A 15,969-nucleotide genomic window follows, 5' to 3' on the forward strand; every position below is an offset into this window, starting at 1 on the left:
ATCCCATTCATCATGAACGTCCAAATCAGTATGGACCTCACCTTCCTCCCTGTGTTGATCCGCATCCTGGGTGTCCTCCGCGATGATGATTGGTGGAGGCAATACTCTTTCTCTAGTGGACTTTGTGTGCTTTGGAAAGCAAGATCAATAGGAACCTATAGAGGCGGCGGAGGTCAATGAGGAGCGTTAGCATCAGCAAAGCGTCTGTAACAGTCATCTATTGTGTACCATAAGTCTGACACCGAAGAAACCGGAATATTAACTGATGGTTCCCTAAAGTGATGGAGTTCCTCCTCTCGGTCATCATAGGGATAATGCTCCTGAAAAGAATCAGGTCACTGTACAGAAGGATCTCTCTCCCTTTAAGAATATTACCCTGAAAGATAAAGGGATGGATCATTATCTTCAATGTCCTCATCATCCAAGTCCTGGCATTTGGCCCCTAACTGGGATGGACTATAAGCAGGGCCAAACAAGCCTTCATCCTCAGACTCTTGAAAGTCCATTAAACAAGCTGGAAGTCAAGGGGATATCTTTGAAAAGTCCTGTATTTTTTTTTTCTGTGGCTGCAGGAAGCTGGTATTCCCTCTCGTCAACTGGCTCAACGACAGCGCCGTCGCTGATAAAGCAGTCTGCGACATGGACGACGCTGCGTGGACGATTTTTGTCCGAGGGGCAGCTGTCTGTAGTGCTGTCGACAGGCCGGTGGCAGACGGCAATATCCTAGTCAACTGTAATGGTTTCTTTGACGAGGACGACATAGTCAATGTCAGTAGGGAGCCTCACGATGCTGCTGCTATCACAGTCTAGACCAGAGTCGTAGTGACTGTTGCCAGCGAGGTCATCGACGGTGCAGAAATGTCAGCTTTCCTCATAGATGGTGGAATCTTTAAAGATGAAGCTGTCGACAAATTTGGCACTGAAGATGATTTTGGAATTTCCGCCTGAGGTTTTTTGAGGTGTTTATCCTCAGATTCATCCTTTTCCTGGGACTTGAATCTTTTAGAGTCCCCATGGTGAGGAGAGGAGATGTCTTCCTTCCTCGTTCTAGAAGAAGAATTAGCTTTTTCCTCATGTTCAGACCCCGAGCCTGAGGCAGCCTTCTTCTTTTGGAGCCACAGGAGCAACCTACCCTCCCTATCCTTGAGGGTTTTGGCTGAAAAAGTGCGGCAATATTTGCATTCCCTGGACTAAAGGTCAGGGTAGAGGCAATACAGACATTGTTTGTGGTGGTCTTCTGAGAAAAGTCTACAATCCCCACAGATCTTGTAGGGCCTAAACAGTCCTTTCTTAGGCTCTGGCACTTTAAAAGAAAGAACAGGCAAAGACATGGCTCAATAGTACATTGAATGTAGCTGAATAGCTGAAAGCTGGAGGTCAAAAGTTGAGAAAAAACACAGTTACGAAGCAGGGCTCAGAGAGACTCCCTATCACACATCGTGCAGTAAGAAATCAGAGGTATGGTGGCTCTGTAGGGGAAGGATACTCTGAGGTCTCTATTCTGATTGGCTGAACTTTGGATGTTATAAAATGGTGTGGAAAGGTTACTTAATTGTGGTTTCTTTTTCTACGGAGGTCTAGGCTAATGTTTCAGTACTGCTGCTTCTACTGTTACCGTGGTACTCCCACCATGTAGAAGGGGAAGATTAAAGCATGTGAATCTATAAAAGATACAATACCGGAGAAGGAAGCTTGGTGGCATGAGGTATGAGACGGAGTGTCAGAGCCATAGTCCTCCAAGCGCCCAATCTTTGCTGAGCATTGTAAGCTGGTCAGAAAAGTTAGAGGGACATATACCTCCCCTTTTGTGACTGTGATAATGTCAACAGATTTGGAGGCAGACTACGGCACAAAAGTTAGCATCGAGGATGGTGCTCATATGAAAGTCATGCTATGGCCAAAGTTGAATCAGCCAGTGCCTTAGAAAGAAGGGTATCCTCTGAAGCAGTACCAAGGATAAGTTTGTGAAGGTGAGGCATCAGATGGTGTGTGGATCCTAGCAGCAAGTATCACCCAACACTCAATAATCGGTTCATCCTTGAGGAGTGGCCCAGAAAAACCTAAAATCTGATATCAATAGGCACTCGCTGAGATCAAGGACAAATGTAAATATTGCTTCTTAAAGTCAGAGCTTAGAAAAACTCTCCCAAGTATGCCTTAACGAATCACTGAATAAAAACAGTCCCTCATTTTTCATCTAGTGGATTACCTCGTTTATCAGTGTTGCCTGATCTTCAGAATAAGAGGGAAAAGGTACGGAGATTACAAACATAAAGAAGCAGTGTTCATAAGATAAACCAAACTGACCAGAAGGGTACGTAAGAACCCTATAGAGTTATACATACTTTCTAGAATGATCACCTAAAACAAAGGAATATGTATATGATCCACTGTTTAAACCTGCCCGTAGCAATAACTCATTCCTTGGAGCAGGCGTCAGGGCCTGCAAGAACTTTTGCCCCTTGAGAGCAGCAATGTGGTACAAAAACTAACATTACACTATTCACCACTTCCATTCACCCACCACCACCCCCCCCCCCAAACCACACAGATAGAAAGCTAAACAGCAGGAACCCCAGAGAAGAGTACATCACAACAGCCTGACTCATCTAGGAGGTAAAACGATTGCTACAGAGTAATCCGGCATTTAAGTATTCATTAGGGTATTTTTAATTATGAATTTCAAGCAAAACATAACCCATGTCAAGAGACGTAAAGTGTTGCATTGGACACAAAGTTGGTATTAAAGGCAAGAAAATCAAAGGTTTTTATTTTTTTACACATTTGTCTTGAACCAAAACTTTATGTATAGCTTGCTTGGATGTGAGCAATACAAAGGTACAAGGGGAAATCTACTAGTGAGGCAACAGAATGGTCAGGTAAAGATGGAAAATGCATATCCTATAATGTTAAACAAAATTATTGAGTCAATTAACGGCAGAGAGGTTATTGTCATTACACATTAAGAAAAAAGTTCTGAACGAGTAAGGAACCTTCAGACCAACAAGATGAACCTCACCAAATCTGAATCTAAATGCTTTGACACTTGATTTAAAACCATGTTGAAGAACACATCGGTACTTGAGATATATTTTCACATATTATAATTCATGGCAGATTAGTTGTACTGACTTTGTATGGACGATCAGATGATGATGGTGATCTCGCACTACCCTATTTCTATAATCCTTTCATCTATTCGACAGGTTGGATAAGCTACTTACAGGTGAATCTCTCCTGCTTTTATGAGCTAGTGTTCCTTTCTACAATAAAACACTCACAAATTGAATAGGAATTAGCAGTATGCTAAACAAAACAATCTTAGGAGTATCCGATATGCAACAGAGTTGTTTCTGAAATGAAAGGATGGTTTGTTCGGATCAATATCATCGGTAGCAACAAGGGCCATCACAAGGTATTTTGGTGTCCAATGCAAATTTCTTTTTGAACACTCTTCCTCCATTTATTTTACATCCACTGGACGTTCAAAAAGCACTACAGAGCTAATTGCTGGTAGTGACAGTAGATTTGATCAGTAAAAGGGTGCCATAGGTGATTGCTTATGTATAGAAATGGCACTAGTAGCACTGCACCACAGGAAAGATACTATAAGATCTAAAGAAGATCTTTAAAGTCAAACATAAAACAACTTTGATCAATGAACACCTATATAAAAGTGTGCTTACAAAAAACATGATTTCTGCCTAAATTCAAATCCCGATTTTCTTTTTTTAACCCACTCATACCCAAGCCACCACAGACCCCAAGTCATAAAATAGGGAAAGGTAAACACTGCCAGTTCAAAACGTTTATGAGAATTACTAATGAGCGAGTATTTCGGATAATAGTACAAAACTGTAAGGGATCACCAATATAATACTTAATATTATAACAAACAAAAATAAATAGACATGCTATGCCTTAAAGGAAAATGGATGTGTATCAGTAATCATTCTCTACCATTTTGCAGAGTGGAGTAGTAAAGGTGATGCAAAATGTCTCAATTACAAGTAATAAACTTTCACACAAGACCTAAAAAAACAGACATGAAAAAACAAAATAGTAAACTAATTAAAATATTAACTTAATACTGATATTAACATTCACATATATGTTATGAGGTTTACCTCTGCTTCGGTTTGTGTCCTGTTCTCGATACCTCCCGCGATTGGGACTTCGACTGCGACCTACTGGACGGCTTTTAATAGGACTTTTACTTTTTCCTCTCCGCCCGTCATATTTCTCTCTGTAGAGATCATTTCTTTCATAGTACCGGTCATGGTCTCGCCACTTGCCATCTTCCCTTTTCTTCTCACGAGGTCTAGGACAGAAACACACTACCTGTTACTTGTAATGCAAAGATAGAAATTAGAGAATGAGATATTCAATTGCGTTCAGTGTAGTTACTGTAAGTGATAATAAAGATCTGCGATTGCAGGGATGTCCATTGTAGAGGTAGGAAGCCATGGTAGATTTTTAAGATACCAAAGTCCGATACAACAGTTTGAAAAAGAAAAATGCACAATTGATTATACAAAAAATCTGGTATGTTTCCACCATTCGTGGAGCTCTTTTACAGTAGCTACAAGGAGGCAATTGAGGTTATATGCAGTAAAGGCAAGACTGCTCTCACAAAAACTGGGTAATCAGATACACCACTACAACTTATTCTCTGTTAAACAACCAAAATCATAAATGCAGTAGGCTCCCACACAGCACACAATCAAAGGTATTCTGTTTGTACTTTTCTTTGTACAGATGTAGTGCTAGAGGCACACTTGTGGTCTGACACCCTGTGATGACCTTTGACTACCATTATTTGAATTGACTTTGGTGTGTTATTTTATCCTAGCCTGAATGTACGATGTCCTGCATATGCCTTGTTTCTCTTAACGGTTTCTTTCTTGTAATCTTTCAGTGGGAGCTGTCACGGAGTAGGACAGCCTTGCCAAGAAGAGTGAGTGAGTGAGTGAGTGAGTGAGTGAGTGAGTGAGTGAGGCGTGGCATCTACTTTTTAGTCTCCAAGCGCAGTGTTATGAGCCGTGGTGCACAAAAATGTGCACTGTGTTGTACATTGAGAGATGAAGTATGTGATGCTATAAGCAGTAGTGCACAAATGTGCACAGTATTGTACCGTGGGAACACTGATTAATTTCTTACTATTGGCTTTGACATGGCCTCATGTCATCCTGAATTCTGACTCTGCCTGGCTTGAGCTTTATATGTGCGCACAGCCAGGCTCGCAAGTTGTTTGGGTTAATCACGTTCAAGGATTGTTTTTGTGATTGTTTAATGTACCCTGGAAGGCTTTCGTGAGCTTCGTCAAGATAAAGGCAGGAACATGCGAGAATGTAGAGGGGACGTGGGAACTCCTTTCTGCCATGAAAATCTTACCTGGAAGCTGGCCAGTTCCAGTAAGATTCCTTTGGCGCGAAGAGGATAACTCTTGAACCTTCTAGTGTGTGTTTTGAGACTATAAAGCTGTGGTTTGTTGACAGCTGAGTTGGGAGCTCACTTACAGAGCAGACGTACTGCTGTAAGACAAACGGAACCTGAGTCCCGGTTGAGAGTCCAAGCCAGCTGTGAACAGGCCTCCCCCCAGCGTGAATTTGCAAGGATGTCGAGTGAACGATCGGATGAGGTGACTTGTTTCTGACTAGTGCTATAGTGATGCGTGGTTCCAGTGGGTGTGGTCATTTGAGGTGTTTGACTTTTGATTATTGCCATTGTGATGTGTGGCCAATGGCTTTGATCATTTGAGGTGTTTTCTTTGTGATTCAGTGTATATATCTTTCTGATCTCTTGCAGGACGTCCAACATATTTTCTTGAGTGTTAGCTCATATTATTTGCTGCTTGTTTATTCATTATTATTCAAGCATTTAACTGTTGCATTTATCAAGGGTGTTATTATTGCTTGCATATAAATATACATCTCTATATATATTTGAATGTTATTCATTTTGGCATCTTGGAAAGCCTTTCTGTTAGAGAGCATTGTATAAATAAACCCCAAGCCTTATTCTAAAAAGAGTATTTGCATTTTGTAAAATAAAACCCTTTTCTAGGTGTTGTTGTGTTTTATGCCTCCTGCTTTGCCTTGTTTGATCCACCGTGTGGGAGATTCTGTATTATCTGAAAGGCGAAGCAAGACAGAGGATCACATATTTGCAGGCAAGCAGAAAAATATTGCTCATTTATTTTATAAACTTTTCCAGCATATTTTATCATCAGTTTGTTTCCCACATTTTTATTTTCTTTAGTGATGGCTATACTCCAACCACGTCCCCCATCTGATTTTGTTAGCACATTTCATTCTGGGGCTCAAGAGTTCTAAACTTGACTTGGTGACATGCTACACGGGTGAAACAGCAGTTTGTTGATCAACATTTCCCACAATTGGAGGGTTTCGCCATCACTTTCAGCTCTACCTGAACTATAGAAGACAGCACTTTTCTATCCATACTAGTCTAGTTTCTGGCTTACACTCTAATCACGGTCCTTTGCACGTTAAAGCCAACTCCTATCCAATATTTCTTTACTATGCCTTTTACCAGTATCAATAGTTTGCCTTCAGTTTCGTTTTTGTGCTTATTATCAGTAGACCTTCCTTATGCAGGTTAACAGCCGCCTGTAATAACTTATATTTTCTGAAACCTGTCCCCCCCCCCCTCCTCTTCCGAACACCCTGGTTCAGCATTACAGCTGTCACTCATCAACAACCTAAAAGTACTGCAACAGCTTCCTTCAAATTTCCTTAGGCGGGATTTCTTTATTTTTTTATTTTTTAAAATCAGCAAACACTTGCAGAATTCCTTCACAGGTGTACTTTTCCAAGTTAAAAGAATGTTCTGGAGGGTTGTACACAAAACCACATATGCCATTACCACGCATTTGCCTTTAAAACAAAAACGTTAATATTTTGCAGGTAAGATACATTCGCTTTCGCCCTCTCTCATGTCTGTCTATACTGCGCATATGTTGTCCGTATAAAAATAAGTATATTGCAGGTAAGTAATGAATATGTACACACATATATTCCCTGGTAAATCAATGTCTGGTTTAAACTGACAGGGGCCTGTTTGTGTGACTGTCTAGACTAAAGGCACAAAGGGGGTTGAGGTGTGCCCTGCATATCAAGAATGCCCAACACCAGGCTGATGGGCCTTTCTGAGCTAGAGTGGAGGAGTTGTCGTCACTGACAACTGAATAGGGCTGTGCCTAGCCTCTCACAATGCTGTCTCCATCCCCCTGGAGTGTGTCTGGAGCCACGACTGGGCAAGGCAGGACTTAAGCACTACAAAGGCTGTCCTTTAAAGAATGCCTACTTCAAAGGCTAAGTACTGGACCTAAAACCCTACACTTTTAGAACACTTCTAGATTAAGGACTCTGCCAAGAAGAAGAGCTGTCAGGAGGAGGACTGCCCCTTTGCTGTGTGTTGCTTTGCTAGATTCGCCTGCAGGTGCTGCTTCAGTCTGAGCAGTGAAAGGAACTGGACTTTACTTTCTGAAATCCTGCTTTCCAAGTTTCAAGGGCTTGTGCGAGTCTGCCTTCTGTTGGAAGTGTCAGGGTCAAAGACTTCACCTACAGCACCTGGACTCCATTGCTGGGAGTTCTATACCTGCCAAGTGATGCTAATTCCAGTTCTGGGCCACTGGAGGTATTTGCTGGGTTTTAATCTCCAGAAAAGCATTCCTGATGCAGTATCCAATGCCGCTGCCTGCCCCAAAGCCCTGGTCCCCGCTCACTGAGTGTGTGCATCACTGATCTCAACTACACCACAGCTTGCATCACCTCTGTGTGCACCACCCTCGGCGACACCACATCCCCGGCACTGCCGATATCAGCGCTCCACACTTTGACCTCATGGACCTCGATCTGCAACATGTGGGACTTCAATATCTCACGAACGCGCAGAACCGACACCTAATGTTAAATGACACTTGCCTCTATCAATTCTCATTATATAAAAAAGATTTACGACAATATGTTATATATGAAAAAAATGTATGCTGGATATGTTGAAAAACGTGAGGTTTCATACTGCATCGTAAAAGCATGCAGAGTGTTTGAAAAGGACAAAATGGAAACGTAATTCAAGAGAGAAACAACGCTATTTATATATGTATGTAATCACTTGTTTTGAAAAACAAAAATATAGTTAACAGAGTGTGGTAACAATAACTTTCAAAATGCGTCAAAATGAAATAATGACTGCCTAATAAAGCTTCTAAAATTATTAGAATGCTTAATTTAGTAATAACTGATAGTATACAAAACTGCAGCTTCTTTAACATTACGTGATAAAAACTAGTATTTCAGAGTGACACGTTAATATTGGTTTTGGAAAATGATGAACATGCAAAAGATGTTGTAAAAAGTTTTGTAGTGCCTAATATGGACTTGTAACCTCTGGAGAAAGATACTAATTGAGATAAGTTAAAGGAAGTTGAAATGCACTTATTAAAGTGTGAATTATAATAATCATAAAGTGGAAATGGTTCAGCGAAATTCTATGTAAAATCAAAACTGAAGTAGTCACTTCAGATGCTGTGAGAACTTTTCCTAAAGTTTATTTTCTGTAAATGACAACAATGGACTCACTTTTGATTAAGCAACACTTTTGACAGAAATGTATCAATATTATTCAAAACCCAGAGTGCGCCTGGGAACGGACAGATTGTGAGCAAAGTGAAGTTTTCTTACTTCCGTGGAAAGGAAGGAAATAGAATACAACTGGAACTTAATGAATTTGCAAAGGGATTACTTAATGCTTCAGGATTTTTTAAGTGAGATATTGATCACACCACGAGCAGCCCATCGTGAGCAACCAATGGAAAACATATGGGGTGATGGAAAAGATACTTTGTGGGTGTAAACCATGAACTTTTGGAAGTATAATTGCCCCTTAGAGGTGTAGCGGGGGTTGGCTGTCATTTTTCATTTTCCCTACCTGGCATGCTGTTGGACTGAATTTGAATTTCCTCAGTGCCAAACCCTTTGAACTGAACTTTTCTGACTGTTCTGAACCTGCACTCTGCCGATTAGTAAAGTTGAGCAGGAAATAACCTTTCGGCTAAAGGGTTAACTGACTCCTTTTGTGACACGCTGTATTGGATCTCTGTCTCGCCCAGTTCCATATCGAAGACTGACTAATCACTCAACAACCTTTTTGGTTTGTATGATCTGACAACTGAAATACGAATTTCCTTTGTTTCTCTCTCCCGCTCTCACTCTCACTTTCTCTAGGTAACCAGCAAACGTTCATTATCTGCATTGTATTGTGTGGCTACTTGTACTAAATTCCCAGTATTATATCTAATTTGAATTGAGATTTCATGCACTGTTCATTGAAATTGAGGCTTTAGATAAATGTTTTTCTGGAGTTTATTTTTTTTTTAAATTGTACTTCTCTTGTTCTTTAGCTCACTATTATCTTGTCTTAAAGCTAGTGCTTCAGTTTTAAAGAGAAAGGTAATGAAAATAGGCATGTGTTTAGCAGTTCTTTATTCCAGGTCTTCATATGGAAATTGCCTCACGTTCTCCAAATATCCAAGTCCATGTTAGCTCAACAAAAAGATCCATTCGAGGAGCAAGGTTTGATAATTAAAATGGTTAATAGATTGTAAGCGACAGGGAAAAAAATTATGTTCATGGGCCAAGTTGGTGATGATCAATGGTAATGTTGTAGAGAAATGAAATTTGGTAAGTCTTCCGCTGCAACACTATCTACTTCAAGGAAATATATTTTTGCTTTACTCTTAAGAAATTCATGTCTAAGCTTGTGTATATTGGATTTTTGTCATTTTGGCCTCGTTTTGATTAGATAAGTATTGGCTATTTTTAGGTCTCGCGCCGTCTCTCCGAGACATGCTGTATTCAGGTATGGACTTGAAGCTCTGTCCATCTTTCAACTGGCTCCCGATCCTGTCCTTCCTAAATGGTTGCTTTTGATTCATGAATAGGTCTAGTAGTCCCTTCCTAGTACCGCTTTTTTTACTTTTGTAACCTCCCATGAAGACTGGCCCTTTTATTTGTGCATTTACTTCGCAGGATTTATTAATAGTCTGTGGGCACTATTTTCTTAAAGGACTTTCTCCACTCAGCTGTTGCAGGCAGGACACTCTCTCCCGCAACCGCTTGTTTCTATTTTACTATCTTTTCAGGAACTTTAAAAAAAATTCTAAGCAGGTCTTCACACACGTCTGTGTTTTGAGTGGCTCTGTGCGTGCCTTTATCTTGCTTACCTTGTCCCCACCCACCCAAATCTTGTTTTGTCTCTACCCCGATCCAGTTTGTGGTCACCCTCCAACATACAAATGTGTCTTTCTATTCACACCCTGCCAACTGAGGCATTGGCCGCTTCATAGCATTTGATTTTTCTTCACGGATGGGTTGTGCTAAGGTGATGATGGAAGACGGCAGTAGTAACCCCTGCAGTGTGTCACAGGAGAAAACTCTGCACACACCAGTCTTTCATTCCAGCATCGCATTACAGTTTGACTTGTTTTTGTGGGCTGCCTGCTCATGGTCACATAACTCCGGACTACAGCTGGCACCTCGGTTCTGTGCACTCAAACACATCGGAACCTCTCTTCCTCCCAAAACAGATGTCTCCTTAGCGCAAGTGCCTTGCGTAGTACCCAGAGCTTCACAGTATGCCCCATCTAGGGAGCCTGCAAGGAATCCTCCAGAAAAAAATTGCAGTGCCAGTTCTCGTTTCAGAAATTGTTAAATGTCTTTAGCAAGCCTATAAATAATGAAATCGTTGAGCCAGGTCACCACACAATGAGGCTACTTCAAAGAATAATAAAAAAAAAAAATACAAGCTTTGCATAATTAATGCAGAATATAAAGACAATCAATAGTAGAAGGGGAATCCAAGCGCAATCATGTGTGCTTTTTGTAAGCGACACTTGGCTTTTTTGTTGCCCGGTCTTGCTAATAAATTGGGCAAGTCATTTCAGAGGATTTAGGGGCTACTTTTGCTGCACTAAGGATTGAACAGATGACTGCATAAGAAGCCAATAAATCCGTACACTACCACCAAATAGCGGATCGCATATGTGAAGATGATAGGGTCTTCCTAACGCACAGCTTACTAACAGTTACAACCACTAAAACAAAACAAGTTTAAGGGATTACGTGGAAGGTAGACGATTTGTTCTTTTGGTTGCCAGCAGAGAAGCTGTTCATGAGTGCTGCAAGATTTCTGTTGGAAGCAGTGTAGGCTTGAAGGCGCCATTGGTTGTTTCGTTTCTTATTGCTATGTACACCACACCAAGGACCATAGCTGAAAAGCAATTGGGACGCTTACATCAGAAAACACTTGCACATGTCGACTTCTTTGCAAGTACTCTCCAGTAGTTTCAGAATACTTTCACAAAGAGGGAGGAAGCAGCTGTTCAAGTCTCTTAGGAAGACAGCATCCTTTTACTGTTAATTTATTATTAAAAAGTCAATAACATACAATGTACACATTGTGTCCAAACGCTGTAGAGTGTGCCTCGTGCCTGAGTTACATAAATAGAAACAAACTCTTGCACCAACCAGAACATACAAAGAAACTTTTTCAGGTGAAACATTTCTGGAGCAAAAAAAATTATACGGTTAAGGCTTGCATTTTAAATGTTTAAAAGAAGTCCTCTAACAAATGGACAACTTTAGTTTATACCCCATGACATAAAAGTCACAGCTTGCACCGCTTGTCCAAATCCACACCACATAATTGTACCACACACAGCACATTTGAACATCTCATAATTCCATGCCACACAATTCAACTATAAATAATTCCACTCCACAACATTCCATACCAAATAATTACAAACCACTTTTCCATTTCACTCCATACCACATTATTCCACTTCACATAATAGCACTCCACGCAACTTAGTACCACTCAAAACCACATTACACTCCACACAACACAATTAAACTACAAAACACTAAACTACACAATTCCACTTCACCCTACATAATTACACTTCACACCACATATTTACACTCAACTCCAAAACACAACAATTCCACAATTCAGGCACACACAATTCACCACGCAACATACTTACACTCCACATAATACCACTAACCACATAATTCAACTCCACATAATTACACTCCCCTCCATAAATCCACTATATAAATCCACTATATAAATCCAGTCTATGCCACATAGCAACACTCTACATAAATACACTCCACGCCATGCCACATTATACCACTCAACATATTTTTTATTCAACACCACACACTTCCACGTCACACAATTCAACTACAAATTCCCATTACACACTACATACTTCAACAAACCACATAATTCAAGTCAACACAATTACACAACACACCACATACATCCAGTCCACACCACAACATTCCACATCATGCAACAAAATCCAACATCACACCACATAAATAAACTCCACTACATACCACTCCACAACTCAAAAAACCATTCCACATCATTACACTCCAGAACACACAATCCCAGTCAACATAATTCCAGAACACTCAATATCACATAATTACGATCCACATAATTCCACTGCACACCTTGCCACATTATTCCACTACACAAAACCACTCCACACCACACAAGTCCACAACTAACAGTTCCAATCAAACCCACATATTTCCACTCCACACAACATACATTCATTCCACTCCAAACAGAAAACTCATAGATAAAAGACACTGTCATTTACAAAGAAATAGCTCTAACTCTAAAAAATGCGAGAGCTACTGCATTGCAAATACTTGTTCTGAAACGGTGTGGTGTTCAAATTGTAGTGGTTTCACTGCGTTCCTGTGTGTTTAGGTACAAATGCTCTACACATTGCCTCTAAAATAAGCCTGACTGCTTGTGCCAAGCTACCAAGGGGGTATCTTAGCTGTGTAATCCCCTTACCCTGACAAGAAGGAAGAGATCCTACTTGAAATGGGTTTATAGCATTGCCAACAAGAGACCCTCATTTCTAACAGACACACACAAGTAAATATATGTATATATACACACACATGCATATATTTATATACACATACGCAGGAGCCGAAACGCATTGACCGTCCACGCTTGCACAAATGGTGTACTAAATAAACACTAATTTGGTTTAAAGTGCCATGGAACTCTTGTCGAGTGGAGGTGTGGAGTTTGGTTGAATATATATACACACACATATATATATATATACACACACACACATATATATATATATATATATATATATATATATATATATATATATATATATACATACACACACACATATATACATATACACACACATATATACATATATATATATATATATATATATATATATATATATATATCACAAACGAACTCACGACGAGTAGTGAGGCCCAATACTGCAGAGTTTGTTTATTCACAAGTTTAGCAGCGCCAGATTCCATATTCTAACGTTTCGGCATATCGCCTTGCTCACAGAAGGAATAGATGACACTCAGGTGTGCTGGGGCGCGCTATTTTTAAAACGTGAGTCACGTGACTGGATTTAACATACTTCAAGTCCCATAGTGCCTTGTGATGGTAGTTACATACTAGAACTGGAAGTCCTCAGATGTTTTTTTACAAGATGGTAATTTCTTTTCAACACACGCACTGATGTAGGTGTGGAATATTCTTTAACACAGTCAGGTGAACTATTAAAGTCTCTGAATTAGTTCGTATTGATACTAACTTGAAAACGAACATCCTCTGGCAGCACGATCATGGCAGGAGGTCCTCCTGTCTGAATCTCTTCCACGTGCCATCCCTTTTCGCTGTATTAGCCTTCCTTGGTAGGTGGGAAGCACGAGTGGATCAGGCTCCTCAATCAGATTCCAAATACAGTTCCCCGTTCTGGAGCCCAAGACCCTTGCGTGGGGCCGCTCTGAAGGGTCTTGGGCTCCAGAACGGGGAACTGTATTTGGAATCTGATTGAGGAGCCTGATCCACTCGTGCTTCCCACCTACCAAGGAAGGCTAATACAGCGAAAAGGGATGGCACGTGGAAGAGATTCAGACAGGAGGACCTCCTGCCATGATCGTGCTGCCAGAGGATGTTCGTTTTCAAGTTAGTATCAATACGAACTAATTCAGAGACTTTAATAGTTCACCTGACTGTGTTAAAGAATATTCCACACCTACATCAGTGCGTGTGTTGAAAAGAAATTACCATCTTGTAAAAAAACATCTGAGGACTTCCAGTTCTAGTATGTAACTACCATCACAAGGCACTATGGGACTTGAAGTATGTTAAATCCAGTCACGTGACTCACGTTTTAAAAATAGCGCGCCCCAGCACACCTGAGTGTCATCTATTCCTTCTGTGAGCAAGGCGATATGCCGAAACGTTAGAATATGGAATCTGGCGCTGCTAAACTTGTGAATAAACAAACTCTGCAGTATTGGGCCTCACTACTCGTCGTGAGTTCGTTTGTGATGTTTTTGATGGGCTGCTCCGTGCCCATTGCGTGGGGCCGCTCTGAAGGGTCTTGGGCTCCAGAACGGGGAACTGTATTTGGAATCTGATTGAGGAGCCTGATCCACTCGTGCTTCCCACCTACCAAGGAAGGCTAATACAGCGAAAAGGGATGGCACGTGGAAGAGATTCAGACAGGAGGACCTCCTGCCATGATCGTGCTGCCAGAGGATGTTCGTTTTCAAGTTAGTATCAATACGAACTAATTCAGAGACTTTAATAGTTCACCTGACTGTGTTAAAGAATATTCCACACCTACATCAGTGCGTGTGTTGAAAAGAAATTACCATCTTGTAAAAAAACATCTGAGGACTTCCAGTTCTAGTATGTAACTACCATCACAAGGCACTATGGGACTTGAAGTATGTTAAATCCAGTCACGTGACTCACGTTTTAAAAATAGCGCGCCCCAGCACACCTGAGTGTCATCTATTCCTTCTGTGAGCAAGGCGATATGCCGAAACGTTAGAATATGGAATCTGGCGCTGCTAAACTTGTGAATAAACAAACTCTGCAGTATTGGGCCTCACTACTCGTCGTGAGTTCGTTTGTGATGTTTTTGATGGGCTGCTCCGTGCCCATTGCGTGGGGCCGCTCTGAAGGGTCTTGGGCTCCAGAACGGGGAACTGTATTTGGAATCTGATTGAGGAGCCTGATCCACTCGTGCTTCCCACCTACCAAGGAAGGCTAATACAGCGAAAAGGGATGGCACGTGGAAGAGATTCAGACAGGAGGACCTCCTGCCATGATCGTGCTGCCAGAGGATGTTCGTTTTCAAGTTAGTATCAATACGAACTAATTCAGAGACTTTAATAGTTCACCTGACTGTGTTAAAGAATATTCCACACCTACATCAGTGCGTGTGTTGAAAAGAAATTACCATCTTGTAAAAAAACATCTGAGGACTTCCAGTTCTAGTATGTAACTACCATCACAAGGCACTATGGGACTTGAAGTATGTTAAATCCAGTCACGTGACTCACGTTTTAAAAATAGCGCGCCCCAGCACACCTGAGTGTCATCTATTCCTTCTGTGAGCAAGGCGATATGCCGAAACGTTAGAATATGGAATCTGGCGCTGCTAAACTTGTGAATAAACAAACTCTGCAGTATCGGGCCTCACTACTCGTCGTGAGTTCGTTTGTGATGTTTTTGATGGGCTGCTCCGTGCCCATTGCGTGGGGCCGCTCTGAAGGGTCTTGGGCTCCAGAACGGGGAACTGTATTTGGAATATATATATATATATATATATATATATATATATATATATATATATACACACACACATACATATACACACATACATATACACACACACACATATATATATACACACACACGCATATATACACACACACACATAAAATACACATATCATAGCTTATTAATCCTCAAAACTAAAAATACCCTTGCCAAACAAAACTCCTACCCACTCTAAAAATACCCTTTCCACTCAAAAACCCTTACACATTTTAAACCGTAAAATAC

General features: G+C 40.8%; 1 protein-coding gene across 4 annotated transcripts in view; it reads right to left on the bottom strand.

The window, feature by feature from the left end:
* The window catches only part of RBM27 (RNA binding motif protein 27), a 691,940-nt gene that overhangs the window by 588,891 nt on the left and 87,080 nt on the right, over positions 1 to 15,969 (bottom strand). For all 4 annotated transcript variants that reach the window (XM_085618112.1, XM_085618111.1, XM_085618110.1 and 1 more), the window contains exon 6: positions 4,128 to 4,321. In XM_085618112.1, the coding sequence (XP_085474238.1) occupies positions 4,128 to 4,321 (194 nt within the window). The remainder of the gene's footprint in view (positions 1 to 4,127; positions 4,322 to 15,969) is intronic.

This window comes from Triturus cristatus, chromosome 7, assembly GCF_964204655.1.
Source record: "Triturus cristatus chromosome 7, aTriCri1.1, whole genome shotgun sequence".
Lineage (NCBI taxonomy): Eukaryota > Metazoa > Chordata > Amphibia > Caudata > Salamandridae > Triturus > Triturus cristatus.